General features: G+C 40.3%; 1 protein-coding gene across 2 annotated transcripts in view; it reads left to right on the top strand.

The window, feature by feature from the left end:
- The window catches only part of TCF12 (transcription factor 12), a 168,508-nt gene extending 149,842 nt beyond the window's left edge, over nt 1–18,666 (top strand). The window contains exons 16-22 of one of the 2 annotated variants that reach the window (XM_082488652.1): nt 845–916; nt 1,649–1,855; nt 8,713–8,827; nt 9,663–9,834; nt 11,164–11,396; nt 14,577–14,730; nt 16,373–18,666. In XM_082488652.1, coding sequence (XP_082344778.1) covers nt 845–916; nt 1,649–1,855; nt 8,713–8,827; nt 9,663–9,834; nt 11,164–11,396; nt 14,577–14,719 — 942 coding nt within the window. In that variant the 3' untranslated portion in view covers nt 14,720–14,730; nt 16,373–18,666. The remainder of the gene's footprint in view (nt 1–844; nt 917–1,648; nt 1,856–8,712; nt 8,828–9,662; nt 9,835–11,163; nt 11,397–14,576; nt 14,731–16,372) is intronic. The other variant, XM_082488651.1, reaches the window with a different exon arrangement.
- The last annotated feature ends 1,029 nt before the right edge of the window (nt 18,667–19,695 follow it).

Genomic DNA, 19,695 nt, shown 5'->3' with positions numbered 1-19,695 from the left:
AAACAGTAGGATAGCATTACAAATGAATTCTTGCTAACAAATGGCCTGTTCAGTTGAACAATATAAGACGGGCAGGGTGTGTCTTTCACCATCTGTTCCTTGGGCATCAGGCTTCTGTGCTGAGGACAGCTGGTGCTAAAGCGCTGTTATGAGATTCTGGTACCTTTTCACAAATCCATGGCTAATTCTTATCTAAAGTTCAGTCTGGAGAAAAGATAAAGACTTCATGCCTTCGCATTTACTGGTCCTCCCCCCTCTCTCCCTGAAATGGTAGTCTCTTGGGCTTGTTTTCATTACGCTCTCATTAAAATATTTGTGTATTTTATGTGCAATTATTATTTGTTATTGGGGAATGTTCATTTATTAATTAATGAAACATTTTACGGAAAAACACACAGGAAATATTCTACAGCACTGTAAATTTTTTTGTTTTGAAGATTCAGCAGAGGGTTTAAGTTACTGACTTCTTTCTTGAATTTGTGGTACAGCATCAAGAAGGAAGGAAAGGGGAACTTGAGGGAAGGTTTTGATTACCTGTTAGTATTTCTGGTTTCCACAGATGTAGTTTCTTTTTTTCTGTCTAACAAGAATAAATTTAAGCTAAATCAGTTTTCTTTTCTTCAGTATTTTTGCAATTAAATATAATTGATAAGTACATCTTAGAATCCTAACATAACTGCAATGTTAAATATTAGCCTTTTCTTATCTTAATACAATCAGATCTCTGTTGCATTAACTTGACTAACAATTTATTGCTGACATGCACATCAGCTGTTTCCTCACTTCTTTTTTTGAATTAATCTTAACCTGTGCTTTGCTTCCTGTTCTGTCTTGACTTTGCCAGAAAAATCGAGTTGAACAGCAACTTCACGAGCATTTGCAAGATGCAATGTCCTTCTTAAAGGATGTCTGTGAGGTACTATTTCACTTTAGATGGTGCCTTTTTGTGTTTCAATTAATGCTTCCTTCGGATTCCCCATTAAAAACTTAAATTAGCATAGTGTATCACCCATCTTTTGACTCCCAACATTCTGCTGTTTCAGTTTCTAGAGAGCTGCAATGTCAGAATTGGTTTTGCTTTGGGGTTTTTTTGGTCTTTTTTTTTTTTTTCTAAGGAAAGTAATTTTAAGACAGACTTTTTTCTACAGTAACGTACAGAACTCGCTTTTATTTCTGAAATATCTAATCTGTTTGAAGATCCATTTTAGAAAATGATAACTTAAAGTTTTGTCCAGTTTTTTTGTAATACAGGTTCTCAAAAAGCCACTGCCTCTCTTAATTGTTACCAACGTGGTGAGGCTGATTTTATGATCATTCTTTCTCGTCCTGTATTAGATAGCTTATTTGCTAGTACTTCCTTTTTTTCTTGTTCATGCCATGTAATAGAAGCTAAGTAACATTAACCTTACAATGAGCTTCACTTTAAAAGCTGCCACCTACTTGTGGAATGAATGCTATCTCGAGCAAAATCTCCAGATATCTTTTCTTTTTCCTGTTTGTTTGTAGTGCTGGTAGGTGCTTTCACAGTCTTTTGATATGGCATTTCATCTTCTGCCTGTAATATCTCCGAGGTAGAAACTGTTACGGTATAATGAGGCTGCAGATTTATTCAGTGGTGGCTGTCACTATCCCTCTTCAATCCCAACAGCAGTCTCGAATGGAGGATCGCTTGGACAGACTCGATGATGCCATTCATGTACTACGAAATCATGCCGTGGGGCCTTCAACAAGCCTATCGGGAGGCCATGGAGATATACATAGTTTATTGGGACCATCCCACAACGGGCCAATTGGAAGCCTGAACTCAAATTATGGAGCATCTGGCCTTGTAACAACCAACAGACAAGCATCAATGGTAATCATATTTTTAAACATGTATATATATTTATGCAAAGCAGTTACCGCTGATGCATTTAAATTATTGTAGAGCCTAGTGAGTTAAAACTGGACTGTAAGATTCGTATTTATCAGGAAGAAACTACTTGAGATTCTTGCAGAGAAAAAAGATGGCAGACAACTTGCACCTGCTGTGGGTTTCCAATTAGGGGGCTGGGGTGGGGGTGGGCAGAAAGGAGGGGGAGGAGAAAGATGGGAAAACTTAGATTTTGGCCTGGTCAGTGGCCCATAAAATCCTGCTGTGACCATATGCAGAAAGCTGAAACTTTCTGCTGAGAGCATTTCAGCTTATACATGCATTTTTTCCAGATGTGTAATAATTGGCAGAACAGTTTTCTCCTTGAAATGGTGAATAGGGAGATTGAATGGGAAAAGCAGTCAAGAAGGACTGAATTTCAAGTGTTCTGGTCTGGAAAAGCTGTTTATTGTAAATTGGAACTAGTCTTCAATAGCAGATGCTGGCAAAGGACCGGGAGGAAGCTGTTGGAATGTGGAACCATAGTGTGCGCAGGCTCAAAATTTAAACTTTTTTTTTTTTAAAGAAAAGGAGTTTGAGCACAGCTGTAGCGTAAGTAACAATGAAGGGGAAACAACTTTTAGATTAATTCCCAAGAAGAGTGAAATAATTCAATCCATCTCTTTTAGTTTCTCTAAAAATGTGAACTCTTCTGAAAAAACGTAGTCGACCTTTTCTTAGATCAGAAATATGTTAAAAGACTTCTACAAATAGACTTAATTTACAGTATTATTGCTCACTTCCCTTTTTCTTCCTTTTCATTCCTCCCTTCTCAAAAACGCTTAAAGGAACAAGAGCTTTTTAAAACATGCTTATTTTAATGGTGCCATGTGTTTGCATGTTTCCAGCGTAATTTTAAAGACCGGTTACATGCTGTGAAATTTTCTGTTATAAAACAGATTCACAGCTGGGTACTGTGTGATCAAGGCAAAATTTCACCTATCATCAAAATAATTAGGTACCCCAATTGCTGAAGGGTTTGTATTCTATAAAACTGAATTAGTTCCAGGCTCTCCCATTCGCACGTCACACATCCATTTATATTAATTTCAGAACCACTGCAGTAAACATCAAAAAGAACTGGTTACTTTCTATAAGCTGCGTGTGTCTGGGGGCTTTTGGGGAGGGGGCATACTTTCCAAATGCATATCCAACTTCAGGTTTCTATACAAGTTCACAGTTACTTTTAGTAATGAAGGAAGTGATGCATAAATACTTCAGAATGTTTTTAATACCGCCTCATATTTAATATTTAAAGAATGTTGTTAAAGGGTTTTACGGTGTTCTGGGGTAGACTGAAATTTAGTCAGACAAAGAAAACTTTTTTTTCCCCAGGTCTTAATGATGTGGGGTAAAGTGAGTGGGTGAGATTGCAGTGACAACATCGTCCCCTATCTGGCTTGTGGAATCTTCTGATACTGCTAAGCCAGATACAGTCAAATGCAGATAGTGCTGAAATGTACATAAAAATCTGTTTCTCTGTTAAACTAAGCTACGGTAAATATTTTAGTAACTCAGTTTTGATTAAAAGAGGCGATGGTGGGAAATGACTCTCCAAAATGAATGAAGGTTCCTTGGTCTGTTGTAGTTTGATGTAGTTGTGTAACTTCAACGTAGTATAGACTTGATAACAATTGATCTGCGGTTTTGCTTGAAGGATGCTTGCTGTCTGGTAGAAATAAGCTCAGGTTAGGAACATGAAAAAAAGATTTGCTTTTATATTTCATCCTCACTGGGTGAAACAAGCTTGCAGATCAGTTTTGGCTTGAAAAGTGAGTCAGCAGAAGAATTTCTTGGATTAACCTTAATTTTGTTACATCAGAATAATTGGCTCCAACAGAAGGCATCCGGTTGTGGCCTTGCCCAGTCCCCACAGCGTGCTCTTTGACATCACTTGCAGTCGAGGGAACGCAGCGTGGCTTAGGATGGAGTCCTGAAATGTGTACGGAGCAGAGGTTGGCGTATCTGGCCGTAGTGAAACAGAGTGGTTTATTAGTGATGACTGCATTTCAGTAACGCCACCTGAGTATGAGGTGCAATTCTTAAAGTATTCAATAATCAATTAATTTCAAACTATACTTACTTACTATTTGTTTTTCTTGAAATAGTGAATGTAGGAGAGCAGAGAATTTGACAGACAACCTGGACTATAAGATCTAGACTTTGTTCAGGAGTTAAATACTACTTTACTTTAGAGGACCTCCAATAAATTTTAAGAAAATAATGAGTATTGGCTAACACAGTGAGAAATGTCAACATTTACAAGGGTGTTTTCCTATTTTTGTTTGACACGCTCGTGGGGTTTTTTGGTCAAGAAATGTTCATTGGGATTCAGCACTACGTGAAACTTGTTGAGGGAGGGGGGGATCTTTATACAAAACATTTTTGTTCTTTAGGAAAAAATAGTTTAAAAAAAAAAAAAAAAAAAAAAACAACTAAATTGAATTTCCCTTGAAGAAGATGATGTTGGCAGAAGGAGCTAGGAAATGAGTAATTTAACTCCTTTTTATGTAATTAGTGTAACCAGACATGGTTTTATTTTAACATTTGCTTAATTTTTGAGCCAGATTTATTTTAAAACTCTAGTTGACTTCATTTCCTGCTCGCTCTGAATGGTCTTGTTTTCTTTTTAGCTGGCCTGGCCATTAGACTTATTCAAATAGATTTTTAATATCTCAAACTCATCAAATATTTGCTAAGTAGCCTTTGAAGTCGATTTGTATTTTATTTCATGTATTATTGAGAAGTTAAGAAGTAATACTCTTTGTTGTTATTCAAGCTGCTTCTTATTTGTCATTGTAATACAATGGAAAAAGAACAGCCTGAATTGATTAAAAATAAATAAATAAAAGGCCTGGAAACTCAGTTAAGGATGAAACCCAATCCCTAAGTCACAGGGTTTTTTCCAGGTATAACAGGAATCTAAGAAAATGGGTGATCTCCCTCCTCCTACCCCGCGTCTGCTGTGGTATAAAAGCACGGAAGGGCAGTTTAGGCTGCTCTGCCAGCACCACCCTCTGCTCTTGCTCAAAGCCCTTCCAGCGATGGTTTTTCTCCCCAGAAATTATGCTCCCGCTGAATGACTTTGAGCTGTCTGAAGTGTAAAAATCCTGGTTCCAAAGCTCTTTTCGTCATCTTAATTGTGCTCACCTTAGTTAAAATGATGTTAATGACCATGGCCAAATTGACCGGCTAGTGTGGCTTGAAAAGTGCATGTGTTTTTAAATATGCTTAGGCGAGTCCTAAAGCAAATAAGAACAAAGACCGATTTAATTTTTTTCCAGTTCTCAAAAGCTTTTGTCACTCAGAATTCAGGATGAATGGTGAAACTGCAGGCTGGGATGCAGAACCCGTGTGAACGGGACAAAGGTGGTCCTTCCCCCACGCGTCACTGGGTTCTCCTGCCTGCGGTACTGCATCGTCCATTGCCGTGTTTGCTCGTTTTCCTTCAGTTGCCAAAACTGCTTAACTGGATTTCTGGTTTCAGATACCAAATGTTACCACTTAAATCAACTGGAGTAAGTTCCGCACTCGTTTTCTTTTAAAACGCACCAGTCCGAGTGTGGCTGCAGCTAGTCCTATGTGCAAATCTTTCTTGAAATGCACAAAATAAATACGGTTCCGCTGGTAAATGACGCCTCCTTACAGCCTCTTATGCAGGCTGATGGTTTTCTCAAACTGGTTTTACTGAGCTGTACCTACTTTGATTTGCCGAGACCCCTGAATGTGTGTTAGGTTGTCGTTGTACAGAGAAAATACACAAAGGTGAGTGATTTAAATACATATTTAACAACTGCGGTGTCAGTGCTGATCGCGTCTCAGATTTTTCTGGAATGTTTTGCCTTTGCCAGATGCAAACGGTGAGGTTCACGCCGTGTGTGAGGTGAGGCTCAGCCGTGCGTTTGCCTTCCATTTTGTGTGCCGAGGAGCGCTCGGGGACGGCGAGAACGAGGCCGGAAGGTTAATGAACTCCCGGTTTGATTGCCCACAGCGCTCGCTCCCGCCGGGCGGTGCTGGCGGGGCGGGAGGGCGTTACAACGGGCCCGGTCTCAGTCAACCGCACCGACAGGGAGGGGGCGGGGCCGGGGGCGCCCAGCTGTATGCTAATACGGGCGGCGCGCGTCGCCCCGCCCCCGCCGCGCGCAGCTGGCGCGCCCCAGCGGGTGCCCCGGTCCGGGCGGAGCCGGGCAGGAAGCGCGAGAGGCGCGCGAGGGGGAGGAACCGGGTTATGCCGGGAGTGCTGCCGACGTCACCGCGGTGACGCAGCGCCGAGCGCGCGGCCGGGCCCCGCCTTCGTGCCGCAGCGCGGTTCTCGTCGCGGGTCCGCTGAGGTCTGTGCGCCCGTCGGCCCCGTGTGTGCGCGCTGAGGGGCGCGGGGGCGCCGGGCCGGAGCGCCCTCAGAGAGGCGCGGGAAGGGGCACGGGGAGAGCCGCTCTCCGTGAGCTGGCAGAGAAAAGCAAACTAAATTTTCTAAACTCGGTGTTAAAGACGCCGAAGATTCGATTGAGCACCTCGAAGCAGTCGCCGATAAGTGGTGCTCATAAGAAAGAGAGCACGTGGCCTTCCGGTGGGACACTGGGACTTCCAGCAAGTCTCTTGATTTGGGGGGTTTTTGGTTGCCTCATTGGATTTTCTAGTACATCACAGATTGGAGATAAAAATCCATGTTGTGGTCAGTTTTGTAACACTTTAGCTCTTAAGAGTTCTGTATAAATTCTCTTAATCTAAATTGTCTGCTTTGAATTTGTGAGCCCGTTGCAAAGGGCTGGAGCATGGACTTGCATTCGGGTTTTGCTTCTAAGCTATCTTCTGCCTCTTATCAGAACTGATTTGCTAATCTGTCGCTTTTAGATTAGCTTTAGATTTGAAAGTTGGCAGGGTTCTGGCAGCTGCTACGTTTGTACACGGCTTTAAGGAATTTTTGCCTTTTTGGAGAAGTAGATTTTTGGAACAAACCTGACCCTGAAGTGGTGAATAGTCTGTAGCTTGAATAAAAGCACCCTCATGTGTTAGGACTAAGCATGACCAGAAGAATAAAATAAAGCATACAACCTGCGGGGCAGAATTAGGGAAGGGCTCATCTTTGGAGGTTCAGTGTGGAGAATGAGTTTCACATTCCCGTCAGAAAGAGTTTTGTCTCAGGCCGAAGGACCGGTGCTCCGCTCCTCACTCCCAGTGAATTCACAGCGCTCGCGAGAGCTGACCTGACTGTATCCGTAGTAGAAGTTCTCACAAACAAAGCCTATTGCACACAAAGGAAGATAAAATACACTTTAAATAGCAACAGATATTGGGCGGCATACAAGAGGAGGTGTTCTGCAGAACAATGGCTACAAATAGCAGTCCGGAATGACCTGAGCGTGGCTGTGGGTTGTTGGGGGGGGTTCCCCCCTTCCCTTTCTTGTTCCTGTGCGTTGGCTTACGGGAACGAGTGTGTATTAAACAAAGGATAAACTTGCATAAGGGTATTTATCTCTCTCTGGGTAAAACCCATACTAAGACATGAAAGGTAAAAGCTGCATTAATTACTCGAGAGGGATTCAAAGCTCAGCAGTTTACTGGGATTGAAGGATTTATTGAAAAACAGTGGTTCTCATGTGTAACTCCAGGCAATAAACCTATTTAATTAAAGGCTTAATCTTCTAGTTGACATGTTTGCTACTGTTCCAATAAAAAGCTTCATCTGTAGCCAATTTTTGTAACTATACAAATAAGAGTTGAATCCCTCATCTTTGTTCGGTTTTCTAACTCTTTAATTGTAGTTATAATGTAAATATTTAAAGGACTTTTATGTCTTTAGGAATCAAAAGCATTAAATGGTCTGTGTTCCAAATTCTTTAAATATGGGCAGCGTGTCTTTACCTCTTTTTCAAACAAAAGAATATTCTTTTCTTTATAACGGTTTGCATCGATAACAGTAATCTGTATTGAGCAGCAGTTTTTTAACAAATTTGCCTGTTCAGGCTAGGTGTGCGCACTCATCATTATCTTACATAAGTATCATTAATTCCAGTATCTGCAAAAATAGAATTTTTTCAAGACTCTTCATGTCAGTGCTTGCTGCTTAGAAATTTAATCGTGATGTATTATGAAGGAGCAGATTAGAACATACTGGGAGAGGTGGTAAGAATAGTTAAATGCCTTGATTATTTTCATATGGCAAGATTCTGTAATGGGACTAAACTAAGTGTATTTAGCTGAGAAAGGAAGAAAATGAGAGAGAATTATTAAAGTGAATAAAATATTTTGATACAAGATCCAGGTCTTTCTTAATCCTGTTTCAGCAAACAAGAAGGGAGATGTTATTTATGTGTTTTATAAATATACATGTGTGTATCTGTGTACGTGAGCATAGAGCGGCATACGCACCTTTCATGTGTGGTGAAGACCGTTATTCCCCATTATTTTCTTTCAAGGGTCAAAATGTTACAAGTACTAGAGTTGAGAGTTGTATTAGTTTAAAGCAATTGAAAGTTAATCAAATCTTACTTTCTTCAGGTATAAACTAAGGAGATAATTCTGTAGTGTTCTGTGGGGAAATACGGAGGAGAAATGTTGTTACGTTGCTGTGTTATTCCAAACAGGTGTTGGTGACTGCTGGAAATACAGCTTAATCCACTATGGTGAAATCAAGTGGTTTAGTGTAACAGCATCTTTCAACTAAATCTTTCCTTTACTGAGCTAGAACTTTAACTCGAGTGTCTAATCCAGCAAATACTTTAAGTCTTTTAGACTTCTATTTTTGGACTATTTCTCTGAATCACATCTCTAATAGAAATGTTTGCTTTGCTTTGCTTTAGGTTGGGACTCATCGGGAAGAAAGTGTCAGCCTCAACAGCAACCATTCGGTTCTTCCCAGTACAGTTTCTGCTCAGAGCACAGAACTAAATCATAAAACACAAGAAAGCTACAGAGGTAACTTTCCAGTAATATTAAATGCTGAACAGGGTCTGCAATAATCCAGAGCCAGCGAGGCCATAGAACTTGGTAAACTTGCTTCAACACAGGGGACAGGGACATAGATAATGTTGAGAAATAAAAATAAATTATAAATCCAATAAACCACCACTGTTAGGGGTTCCTGCAACAATTTTGAGGGTGTCCCTGTGTTAGACTTGTCCCAGTGTAGTTTCAGCAGAAGAATCTGTTGCAGCCGCGTTCTTCAGCTTTGGCAGCCATAACACCATCTGCAGTGCTGCAGCCGTTTACAAATGGGTCGGGGGTTGCGGAGCGAGCTGAGGCTGGGCTTCAGCCTGGCCAATAAAAGGAAGTCCTTCCACACAACTGTTTACAGTCCCCTCAATTTTTAGCCTAAAGAAGTAAGCTATAGAAAACAGAAGTCAACTTACTTGTTAGCGTGCTTGCACCGTGTAGGGACGTGTGTTGCACGTTGTCCTAAGCCCAAGCCTCCGTGTCCATGCAGCTCAGCCCTTAGATTTGCAGCCCAGACGTGAGGCACAAATTTCCTTACTGTGCTAAACGTCCTCTTGTCTTTAACAGCATCTTTCTTAGATTAAGCTGTTACCGGTCAAGCTGCTCTATGAATGATGATCCCTTCACAACCTGTGACACGTGTCCAAGTACAGCAGCATTACCAGGATTTCTCTTGTTTCTGCTGCCAGAGTGTAGTTCCTCCTGTTGTCTCCCCAGACTTCTGCTCGGCTCTGGCCTCCCATCGACAATGTCTGCTCGAGATTCCCTTAAATCTTTCACTCCTGTGATACTCACACTGATCTCCGGTTGCTTGCAGCGTTGTCAGGTGGCTTACAGAGCCAGTCTGTGGCCATAGGTCCAACAGAAATCAAGTCTGAACATAAGGAGAAGGATGAAAATATCCATGAACCCCCCTCATCGGATGACATGAAATCAGATGATGAGTCCTCCCAGAAGGATATCAAGGTCTCATCTAGAGGCAGAACAAGGTGGGTTGCTGTCGTGACCTAGAAAATTAATTGGTGCTTCCTTAATGCTCTGTAGTGTGTTGTCCTTAAGTTTGATAATTTTTTTTCAAGGCTTTTGCATTACCTCAGTGCATATATTACTAGGCAGCTGAAAGAGAGAAATAGTTTACAGTATTTGTATCTATTTAAATACAAGATAGAGGATCTTCTGGGGAAACCACCTGAGAAGTGTGTGTTCCCTTACGTTAGTGCCTTGCCTAGTGTCTGCCTGTAGAGATAAGTAGTGAAAGACTCAGAGGGCTGTGCCCAGCACAGAGGATGGGAGAATGGTAGAAAGTTGCGATACTTTGTACCTGGGCCAGGGCTGCGCTTCTAAATGTGAGCCAGCAGTGATGGGGAGTGGCAGCCTGATAACCCGGAGGCTGGGGCGAATATGATAGGTAAGTATCCATTTTAAACACTTCTTCGCCTCCTAAGCCATGGACAAAAAGCGTGGAGTTGACACTGGGTAAAATGCTTCTGGATCTGCCTGATAGGCCTGACACAGGCGTTGACATTTGAGATAACAGTAAACAATCAGCACTTTGCAACTACAGGCAGCGGAGTCTATACCATCATGTGTGTCTAATGGCATTTTAGTAGGGCAGAGGTTTTGCACAGTCTTAGACTTAGTTGGATAGTCCTGTATTTTAAAAAAAAAAAAAAAAAGGGCTGTGGAACTTAATATAATCTTTTGAAGTGATAGAAGAATTCTAAATATAACAGTTTAGCATTATACTGGGTATCAAAAAAAAAAAATAATTCTAAAATTGGCCAGGAAGGTCTTTAAAAAAGCTGAAACTTTTTAATAAGCGCATTAAATTGAAAATTACTAGAATGCTTTTTTATATAAGCTGATGTATTGGAAACTAGCAAAACTACTTGTTGAAAATGATTTATTCTTCACCTGACAAGATGGCTGAGTTCTCTCTTAACTATTTGGATGTTGGTGAGTAGTTGAGTAAAGTGGTAATTTGGGTACATCTTTTGTTTCAAGGGGCAGTGCATTGTCACTACTGTTCCCCAGTGGTATTTACCATCTGTAGCCAATATACTGTGGATATTCTTCAGGCAGAGACCATTTAACATTTATTTCCTGGAGAAGGCAGGAACAGCAAGAATTACCTTGAATACTTAACACATTGATATCTAACGTTTTCTTAGTTATCTAAATATACTTCAATATGAAATAGATTAAGTGGGGAGAATTTTAATTTCATCAACCGAAAATGTTGAACCAGCAGCAGCAGGATCGCTTGTTTGAAATACCAGTGATACTTCAGTATGCTTTTATTTTATACTTTCTTGCAGCAGTACTAATGAAGATGAAGATTTAAACCCAGAGCAGAAAATAGAACGAGAAAAGGAGAGGAGAATGGCAAATAACGCTAGAGAACGTTTGCGCGTCAGAGATATTAATGAGGCATTTAAAGAACTCGGCCGTATGTGTCAGCTTCATCTGAAGAGTGAAAAACCCCAGACGAAACTGCTTATTCTTCACCAGGCTGTGGCAGTCATCCTCAGTCTAGAGCAGCAAGTGAGAGGTTAGTCCGTGTCACTGTGCCCTGGCAGTCTGCAGTGTAGCTTTGTTCATGGAACAGTGTCCATCTCTTGAAATTAGTATAAACCTACTACCCGTTACTAAAAGTTTGTCTGCTCTTCTGTAAAAATGTTGAAGTTCTTTAGGAAGAGCAAAGAATTAACTTTAAAAAAAAAAAAAAAAAAAAAAAAAAAAAGAGGAGGGGAAGAGAAACGGGAGGATTAGGTTTATACTTTGATCTTTCTTTTTTCTTTCCTGTGCAATTAGCCATCTCTTCCCCTGTGTTTTCAAGATAAATTAAAATATTGACACATCTTGCTTTAAATTGTAACAAGCACTGATTTAGTAGTACAGAAGCTTTGGCAAAAATAAGACATCTATTTTAAGATGAACCCCACATAACTGAAGTATTAAAATGCAGTGGATTCAACTGCAGTTACTTACGTTTTTGCATTAAATATATACTGTGGAGGAGGGAGGAAACCTACTGCTACTTTAATTGAATTAGGGCTGTTTTTTCTTTCCCCGATGCCTTTAAATTTTTCCAGGAAAGATACAGTAGGCCTGTTGGTAGGTGCAGAAGGAAGGATTCTTTGTGCAGTTCACTCTGTTAAGGAAAGCGAGTTCTAGGAATCATGTTTAGTTCTTCACCTGTTCCATTCCTGCATGTTGGTGAAGCTACAGTTGACTTTTAGTCTCACTTTAAACTCATGTCAAAGATATGTGAAAGTTCTGAGGCACCTCCCTGAGTTGCTCAGGCAGTTTGACTGCATGGGGGTCCCTTCCAACAAAAATTATTCTAGCGTGTTCTGTGTCGCTGGCACTTAAACGTCCTCGTGTTTTGCTGTTCTGGTCTAGGGAATAACCATCCTCCTTGGTGTCTCACTGATGGAGGTGCATCAAGTGACTGGAAAAGTCTTTCAGATGGGGATGATGTCAGTGGTCGTATTTGCTTAATGCGCTACACCTTTGAATCACTAATCAGTCACTGAAAGGTGTCAGTGTTTTATTTTTGTGTACCTTGTTTTTACTTCCATTTCCTAATTTGTTGCTGGCATCTTGCACTGGAGATCAAAGCAATTGTTAAAAGTTTATTGAAAGTGACAAAGTGACTAACATAAGGCAAACCTTATGTACTTTGGCATAAGGATGAGATGCTGCGTTTTCAGGCAGAGTTTTACTGACTCAGTTTTCAATAAAGAAGCACACTGGCTCCAGCCCGAGTTCTTCCAAAGCACATGGAGCAACCAGTTACTGTGCAGATGAGACACCAACTAGTGCCAAGGGAAAGCCTGTCTCTGAGACTTGGATCTTGGGAATTGTTTTGGTCTGAAAATGTCTGCCATAGGCTGGAAGCTCAGGTTCAATATTACGAAGAAGTCAGAATAACAATCAAGCATGTTTTTTCATCTTTAAAGTCCATCCAGTCCATCTGCCTGCTCTCACAGATTCTGTAATCTGCAGAAATCCCTGTGTGAAAATTAATAAAATCACTTTTGCCTCAGTCAGCGGTTGCTTCCAAACTTTATATCTCTGATAGAAATCTTTTTGTAAATGTACTTGCATTTAAATCAGACCTATTTTATGGGCAGTGTAAACTGAGAGCTTTTCCTTCCTCACGTTTACATCTCGCCTTCTCCCTGTGCGCTGGAGAAAGCCTGGCATGAGCACACCGTGCCTTGTGTGAGAGAGGCTGTTTCGCAGTTTATCTCGCCCGTCTTTCTTTGCACCTGGAAGTGAGTGACCGGAGCTGTGTGTGGCACCCAGAGGAGCTGTCACCAGTGCATTGTGTTATTGTGTAGACGATTTCCTCTCTCTGCTGGTAATGAAGCTTCTCATTTTGTGATTGGTGCTATTCAAAATGAAACATTTCAGATTTTAAGCTCTAACTATAGGCTAGCATTTTTATCTCCGTTTCCTAAATCACTGTAAATTAACTTCCTTTCAAAGTTGCCACATAATTATATCTTCTTTAAAACTTCAAGGCAAGCCGCATTTAAACAAAGAAAACTGTGATGAAGAAAAGTTAGTGTGTTTTTTTTCCCAGTAGCCTCTTTGGGAGTGCTCATCCTTAGGAAATGCAGTGGGAGGCTGTTGATAATGACTTGGGTGAAAGCAGCATTAGCAAGTCTATCCAAAATTGCCTCTGTTACATTAGCTAGATTCTACCCTGTGAAATACACAGGGCTCAGCAGACTCCAAGTAGTAGAGGGGCGCCTGCGCAGTGCAGGGGCAGGGCTTGTGCTCTCTGTTCAGTTCTGGCAGTCTCCTTACAGTTACATTTGTATCTGCAATCTTAAACAGCAAAACAGAACTCACTCACAGCTAGAAAAATACCTCAAAATGGTGATTAAATTCAGTGTGTGCTGGCAGACTATATTACGTAACTTTTGTAAATCGCAATGGCCAGAAAGACACTTCTTTTGTATTTTGATTCGTGAAAAACCATTTTGAAGAACAGAAGCAGCGGACTTTTAGAAACTGTTGTTATTTGAAAACTAGTTCCAAACCTACATCTATTGAAACTAATTCAGGAAATGGAAACATACTGCTGGAAATACCTTGATAGCTAGTCCACAACTGGCTGTTACAAAGTACTGACTTTAATGCGAGAGGAAGTACATTTAAAAAAAAAAATGATAATAATCCTTTGGCTCCATGTGACTGTCATCATATTTGTTCAATTTAAGCGAGATGGGCACAAGGTGATTTTACAGACTTGAGGGTATGAAGAGAACGGTCGACTTGGGACATTCTACCTCCCCTGTTCTCACAGCGGGCTTACACTTAACGTGAAGAAAGAAGCAGTAACATTACTACAGTGTGATGTCAGTAAGGTTGGTATGACTTCAGCATACCAACAAAACACAGAAATCTCTGTTCTATTACATTGCAAATTTACAGACAGTTCCCATTTTGCACTTTAGCAACTTCTTGTGACAGGGGAAGCACTTTTGAAGGTGTATGTAGGCAGCTAGTAAAGTTTGGTTTTTTTCTTTTAAAAAAAACAGCAGTTTAGGAGATGCCTGGTAGGAGTTTCGGTAGTGCTTCAGACATCTGAGTTTTAACCCAGGGACATCAGTAGTGAAACGAGGGAAGCTGCATAGCTATTTATACTGCAGTGGTTACCATGTCGATGTTCCCCTTGCTATTTGGGATGTCAAGAATCGTTTCTCTGTTGCAGAACGAAACCTAAACCCTAAAGCAGCCTGCCTTAAGAGAAGGGAAGAAGAAAAAGTTTCTGCCGTATCGGCAGAGCCGCCAACACCACACCCAGGAAGCCACCCTGGCCTGAGTGAAACTACCAACCCTATGGGTCATATGTGAACACCAGCCAGGTACGTCTCTGGGCTAGAGGGGGGTGGCTCTCGGGGCTTTTGATGGGCCGAAATTTGGGAGATGTAGGGATGTTTATTCTTAGTTACTGAGCTGCCACTAGCACCTAACTTCTTTATGCCGCTAAAGTACTTTTGTATCTCTGAGCATAAGCAAAAGCATGCAGATTTGCTTAGTTTTATAATAAAACAAAACCCCAAGAAATCGTCGTTAAAGTCTCTTCATTTCCATGCATTGTTGCCAATGGCTACATCTCTTGGCTCGGGTGGCCTTCTTGGCGTGACATCAGAGGAATAGTTAGCAGCTTGCTTAGATAAAGCCAAGCATAATAGAGATGAATTATCCATCTTTAAATGGTCTAAATATCACATTAGTTCATTTAAGAATCCATGTATTGTTTCCTAGTGCCGATACACACAGTTGGAGAGACTCCTCATCTCAAAGAGATTTGCCGTCTGGCTAACACCTGTCATTTGCCCACCAGAGATCGCCAACTATCTTAAGTCACAATCTGTATTAGTGAAGAGAGTTAAGATTTAAAAAGTAATGTTCAGCTTTGCGAGATAAATCAGTGTTTCCAAAAGCCCCGTGTAGTCCAAGATGCAATAGTTCATTTAAAACATGCTGATAGGAAGGCCTTACAGGGACATTAGTCTTTTGGGTTTATTATGTGTTGTTGGTTGGTTGGGTTTTTTTAAATAACTGGGAAAAACTTGATTTTGAGAAGGAAACATTCTGGGTATCCTATGTCTCTTAAAACAGCAAAATGTTGCCACTTTCAAAAAGAGTAAGAGATCAATGAGTTCAATGAGAGCTCAATGCCTTTATTTTAATCTGTAACTTGACTAAATTTCATGTTTTGGAAGGTTTGTTGTTGTTGTGTATATAGACTGGTTTGCTTCTATTTTAGCTTAAGGTAAAGGCGTGCATCTTGCCAGAATGTATCCCATGAAAGTTTGTTATTTCCTGGTGTTCCTTAGAAAGCAACAAATTGGCATTTAAACCAAGCCTTATTCCAGTTGGTACTTCTTCCCCATCCCTTATAGGCAGCTTTTTTCTCATAAATGAAATGGGGTTTCTTTTTAGGAAAACAAGGTGCTTTGAATTTCTTCAATGTGTTTTATTTCATAGCAGAGCAATAGGCTACTTCTAAACCATCAGATAATGCTTGATTTACAGCAGACTTTACAGTCTGTTCTGACCGTATTAACTCAATGGGCCACTTTCAAAAATTTACTATATCGTTGCTTTTTTAATAGCAATAACTTTGTAAGAAGACTAAAGTGTGACGTTGATGTGAAAAGGACATACAGGCTCATTGGGTATATAGCACTGCGTACCTTCAGCAGTAGCGATGAAATTGGGTACCGTCTCCTGCTTATGTTAGAGAGCAAAGGCAAACACAAATCAAAGGTCTGAGATTGCCAATAGAATGTTCCTGCAAGTGAACTGTTCAATAGATGATATTCAATACGGATACCTCTGGGAAGAAGGATTTCAAAGCCTCTCAGTGCGATTTTCTTTTGCACTTAACTGACTGAAGATGCCATAAGATACAGTTTAAATTGGTGCTCTAGTGTTGGTATTATGCTTCATATTGATTCTTTCCCTAATACCCCTCTCTTGTTCCAAATTTCTCTCTAGAATTCCAGAATTATTGGTAGGATACACAGAAGGTGACCTTTCTTCACAAGGACACAGACAACTAACATTATATGAAGACACAAACCTGACAGGAGAAAACACTTGAAGCAAGAAACCCAAATGCAATCTTATGATCAAAGCTACTGGTCAACACCTGCATCAGGATTGAAGATACACGATCTTCAGACAGAATTTCAGCCCCTGAAATACTCTGAACATATCATTCTGTTGCAAGCAGTGTGTCGCTTCTGCACAATCAGAGACTGTTGTGATCTCTCCACTCATTGTGGAAGTTGCCTTGTGCCTAAACTGAATTGACAAATGCATTGTAACTACAAATTTTATTTATTGTTATGGAACTGTAAAGGTCTACATATAAAGGGAAAAGTTAACATGTTAAAAGCTGATAAAATGTCAGCTGGATGCCAGCATTTACTCAAGCTGTTCACATTCAGAGAACAAAGCAGTGACAACCGTCGACCCGTAGCATTCCCAGCGTACCTATTAGTGTCTTAAAAAAGGAAGGGAAAAGTCTTTTGTTGTCCTTTCCTCTCCTTTTGCCATATGACTAGTGTTTTCCATGCAATAGGAAACTATTCCTTGGTATAGCTTTTTTTATGTTATTTTTGGTCTCTGGTAATCTGAACAGTTATGGTCACAGTTCCCCTTCCATACTGAGCTCCGTGCTTCAAGCCAGTAAGAGGCCTCCTGAAGGCTGCAGGCAGGAGCAATACTGTGACCATAACATTTCTTGGATTTAAAAAGTGATTTTTATTTTCCCTCAGACTTTCCTCAAACTTTTTTTTTTTTTTCTAATTATAAACAAAACCTTTTTAGGCTTCTAGGCTTCATAGTAAAGCTTGTAACGTGAAGTGTAAATTGGGTGGGGAGAATCTACTTTGTTAGAGTTGCTTTGTTTTCCGAGCAGTAAGTACTACATATAGTACATGTAAAGTGTTAGCTGTACGTAAGCACAAAATGCATTAAAATACAAAGGAGATTTTTTTCAGGCTGTAATTTTGGTGAATAGTAAAATCCTAAATTCACCGTGGCAGGTAGTGTGATGATATAACCACCAGTGAGGTGGGCTTACTTATGTAATGGAATATAAGAGCAATGGTCACCAATTTTTCCTTACTGTATACATTAATTATCTTGTCATTTTTGTATGGCTTGTCAGTGGAGAGAAGAAAATAGTGTGAATCAAATGCAAACAAATGACCCCCTCCCAAGCCATATTAGCATTAAACCTTTAAATGTTTCTCCACCGGAAGGGTGTCCATAAGTATTCCTTTGTCACGGATGTGTTGAAATGGTTAAAATCCCTTGGAACTTCCATGGAAACTGTCTTCCACTGCAATGACCATGGGAGGAAATTTCCCAAGCCAAGGTTGTCAGAGCTATTGTTTATGCAGCGCATCGCTCATCACTGGCAATTGGTTCACACGCAAAACAGGAACAAAAGAATAATTTTTATGAAGTCATTTAATTTGAAAGAACAAAAGATGGATTGTTAAAATAAACTAATGAATTTAAGCTCATGTTTTGGATGGCTCCTCACAAAACAGTTTGTGGAATTAGTGGACTCATTTCTATTACTTTAATTTGCATATATCATCAAATACCACCTGATTATATCTGTGGCCTTGTTCTTCATTTCAGTGTTTATCAGCTAAACAAATTTGTTGCTTATGACGTGTGAAAGTGATCACGTGCCACTGCCTGGCCTTTTTCCTTCTAAGCTTGTTGTCTTTTTGGCTATATTAGACTTTGCAGTATGCCCAGAAGCTTTCCTTCATAAAATAGAAAGAAAAAAACATTTGGCTTATTTTTCACTGTAGCTAGTCTTTTATACAATAATCTTGTAAGAAAATTTCTTGAATTCTAAATATTACTCTTTCTAGATTTTTGAAATCGAAAAAGTTTTCAGTAAAAAGTTTCTTACTTTATTTTACTATATTAGGTAGTAAAAATGTAGGGTTATTTACCATAACCTGTTCATTAATATCAGAAATTTACAATAGCATTGTAAGACCATAGTAGGGTTCTAGCATACCGTGTAGTACCTATGGAGTATTGTAAGAGCTAATTGTCCGAGATGAATTGCTTCTCATCTTGTTCTCCAGTTTCCATTGTTGGTTTATTGCAGATTTGTACCCTGTGTCAAATTTCAAGGTATTGCTGATAAACCTTTCCAACCAGCAGCAAGAAGTTCAAAAAAATTTCTGTCAATGTAACAGAAAACACTATGTATATAACATTTATGTAGCAATAAATGTGCCATCTTTTTTTAACATGGTAAATCAGTGAGTTCTTTAAATTTCTCTCTCCTCATAGGTAATGTGTTGCTCAAAAAACACCAGCAAAACCAGCTTCCGCCTTTGTCTGAATAAAACCTAAAATACACTCTGGTGGCACACAGCAGGCATTGGAGAAGGGCTGCTGCTGCTCCCTGCGAAGCCAGTACAGCCATGCCCAGGGAGCGGAGGAGGAGCAGCGCTCGCCTGCCCTTGCTGCTGCGCACAAATGGGAGTGGACAGGCAAGCGGCCAGCTGGGAGCAGACACCGGTCCCATAGGCGCACGCCTCCTGCTACATCTTGTTCCTTTACTTTGCCTGGCCTTAAGATAGGTTTCTAAGATCTAAGCCTCTTTTGTGCATTGAAGTTCACCGCTGAGTTGTTTCTGAATTGATTAATGTATCTACATAGGTTTTATGAAAAAAAGGGGGGGGGGAAGTCTGTTGCTTAAGCTTGAAATTAAAATTTTCACATTTTCTACAATTTTTCTTTTTATGAGTGCAAACAAAAGAAAATGGAAGTGTGTGATGTTCATGCCATACACAGACAGTGGTGAAATCTTCATGCAATTCCTAGTCCGTTCAAGCCAAAAACCTTGAGTACTGAGCAGACCTTGTAGAAGCTTGAGGTTTTCAACTCTTCTCTAAATAAACATCCCTGGGAAAAGCACATCAAAGACAAGCAAATAGAGATACTGTATAAGTAAAGTTATGAGATTTACCTGAATGTGGTGTAATGTCAGTATGGCTGCTGCTTACCACAGTTTCCAGCTCTTGATACTGTCCTTTGTAACCTTAGAAAATATAAGAATTATGGTGAGATGTAGTTTACATTGTAAAAGACTAGTCAGCACGCATATAGAGGCAACTCTTTCTAATGCCAGCACTCTTAGCTGTACAGGCAGATCTCTAATGTGGTCTGGCCAAATATGGGAGGTGACACTTGGCTGTGTAGGTACATCACATAGTATGTCTTCAGTAGTAGCTGTGGGAGAGGTGCCCAGGTGCCTTCCCCAGCACCCATTC

Source organism: Vanellus vanellus (genome assembly GCF_965231255.1).
Source record: "Vanellus vanellus genome assembly, chromosome: 11".
Taxonomy (NCBI): domain Eukaryota; kingdom Metazoa; phylum Chordata; class Aves; order Charadriiformes; family Charadriidae; genus Vanellus; species Vanellus vanellus.
Note: the sequence above shows the minus strand (reverse complement) of the source record. Positions and strands in the feature narration are given on the sequence as shown.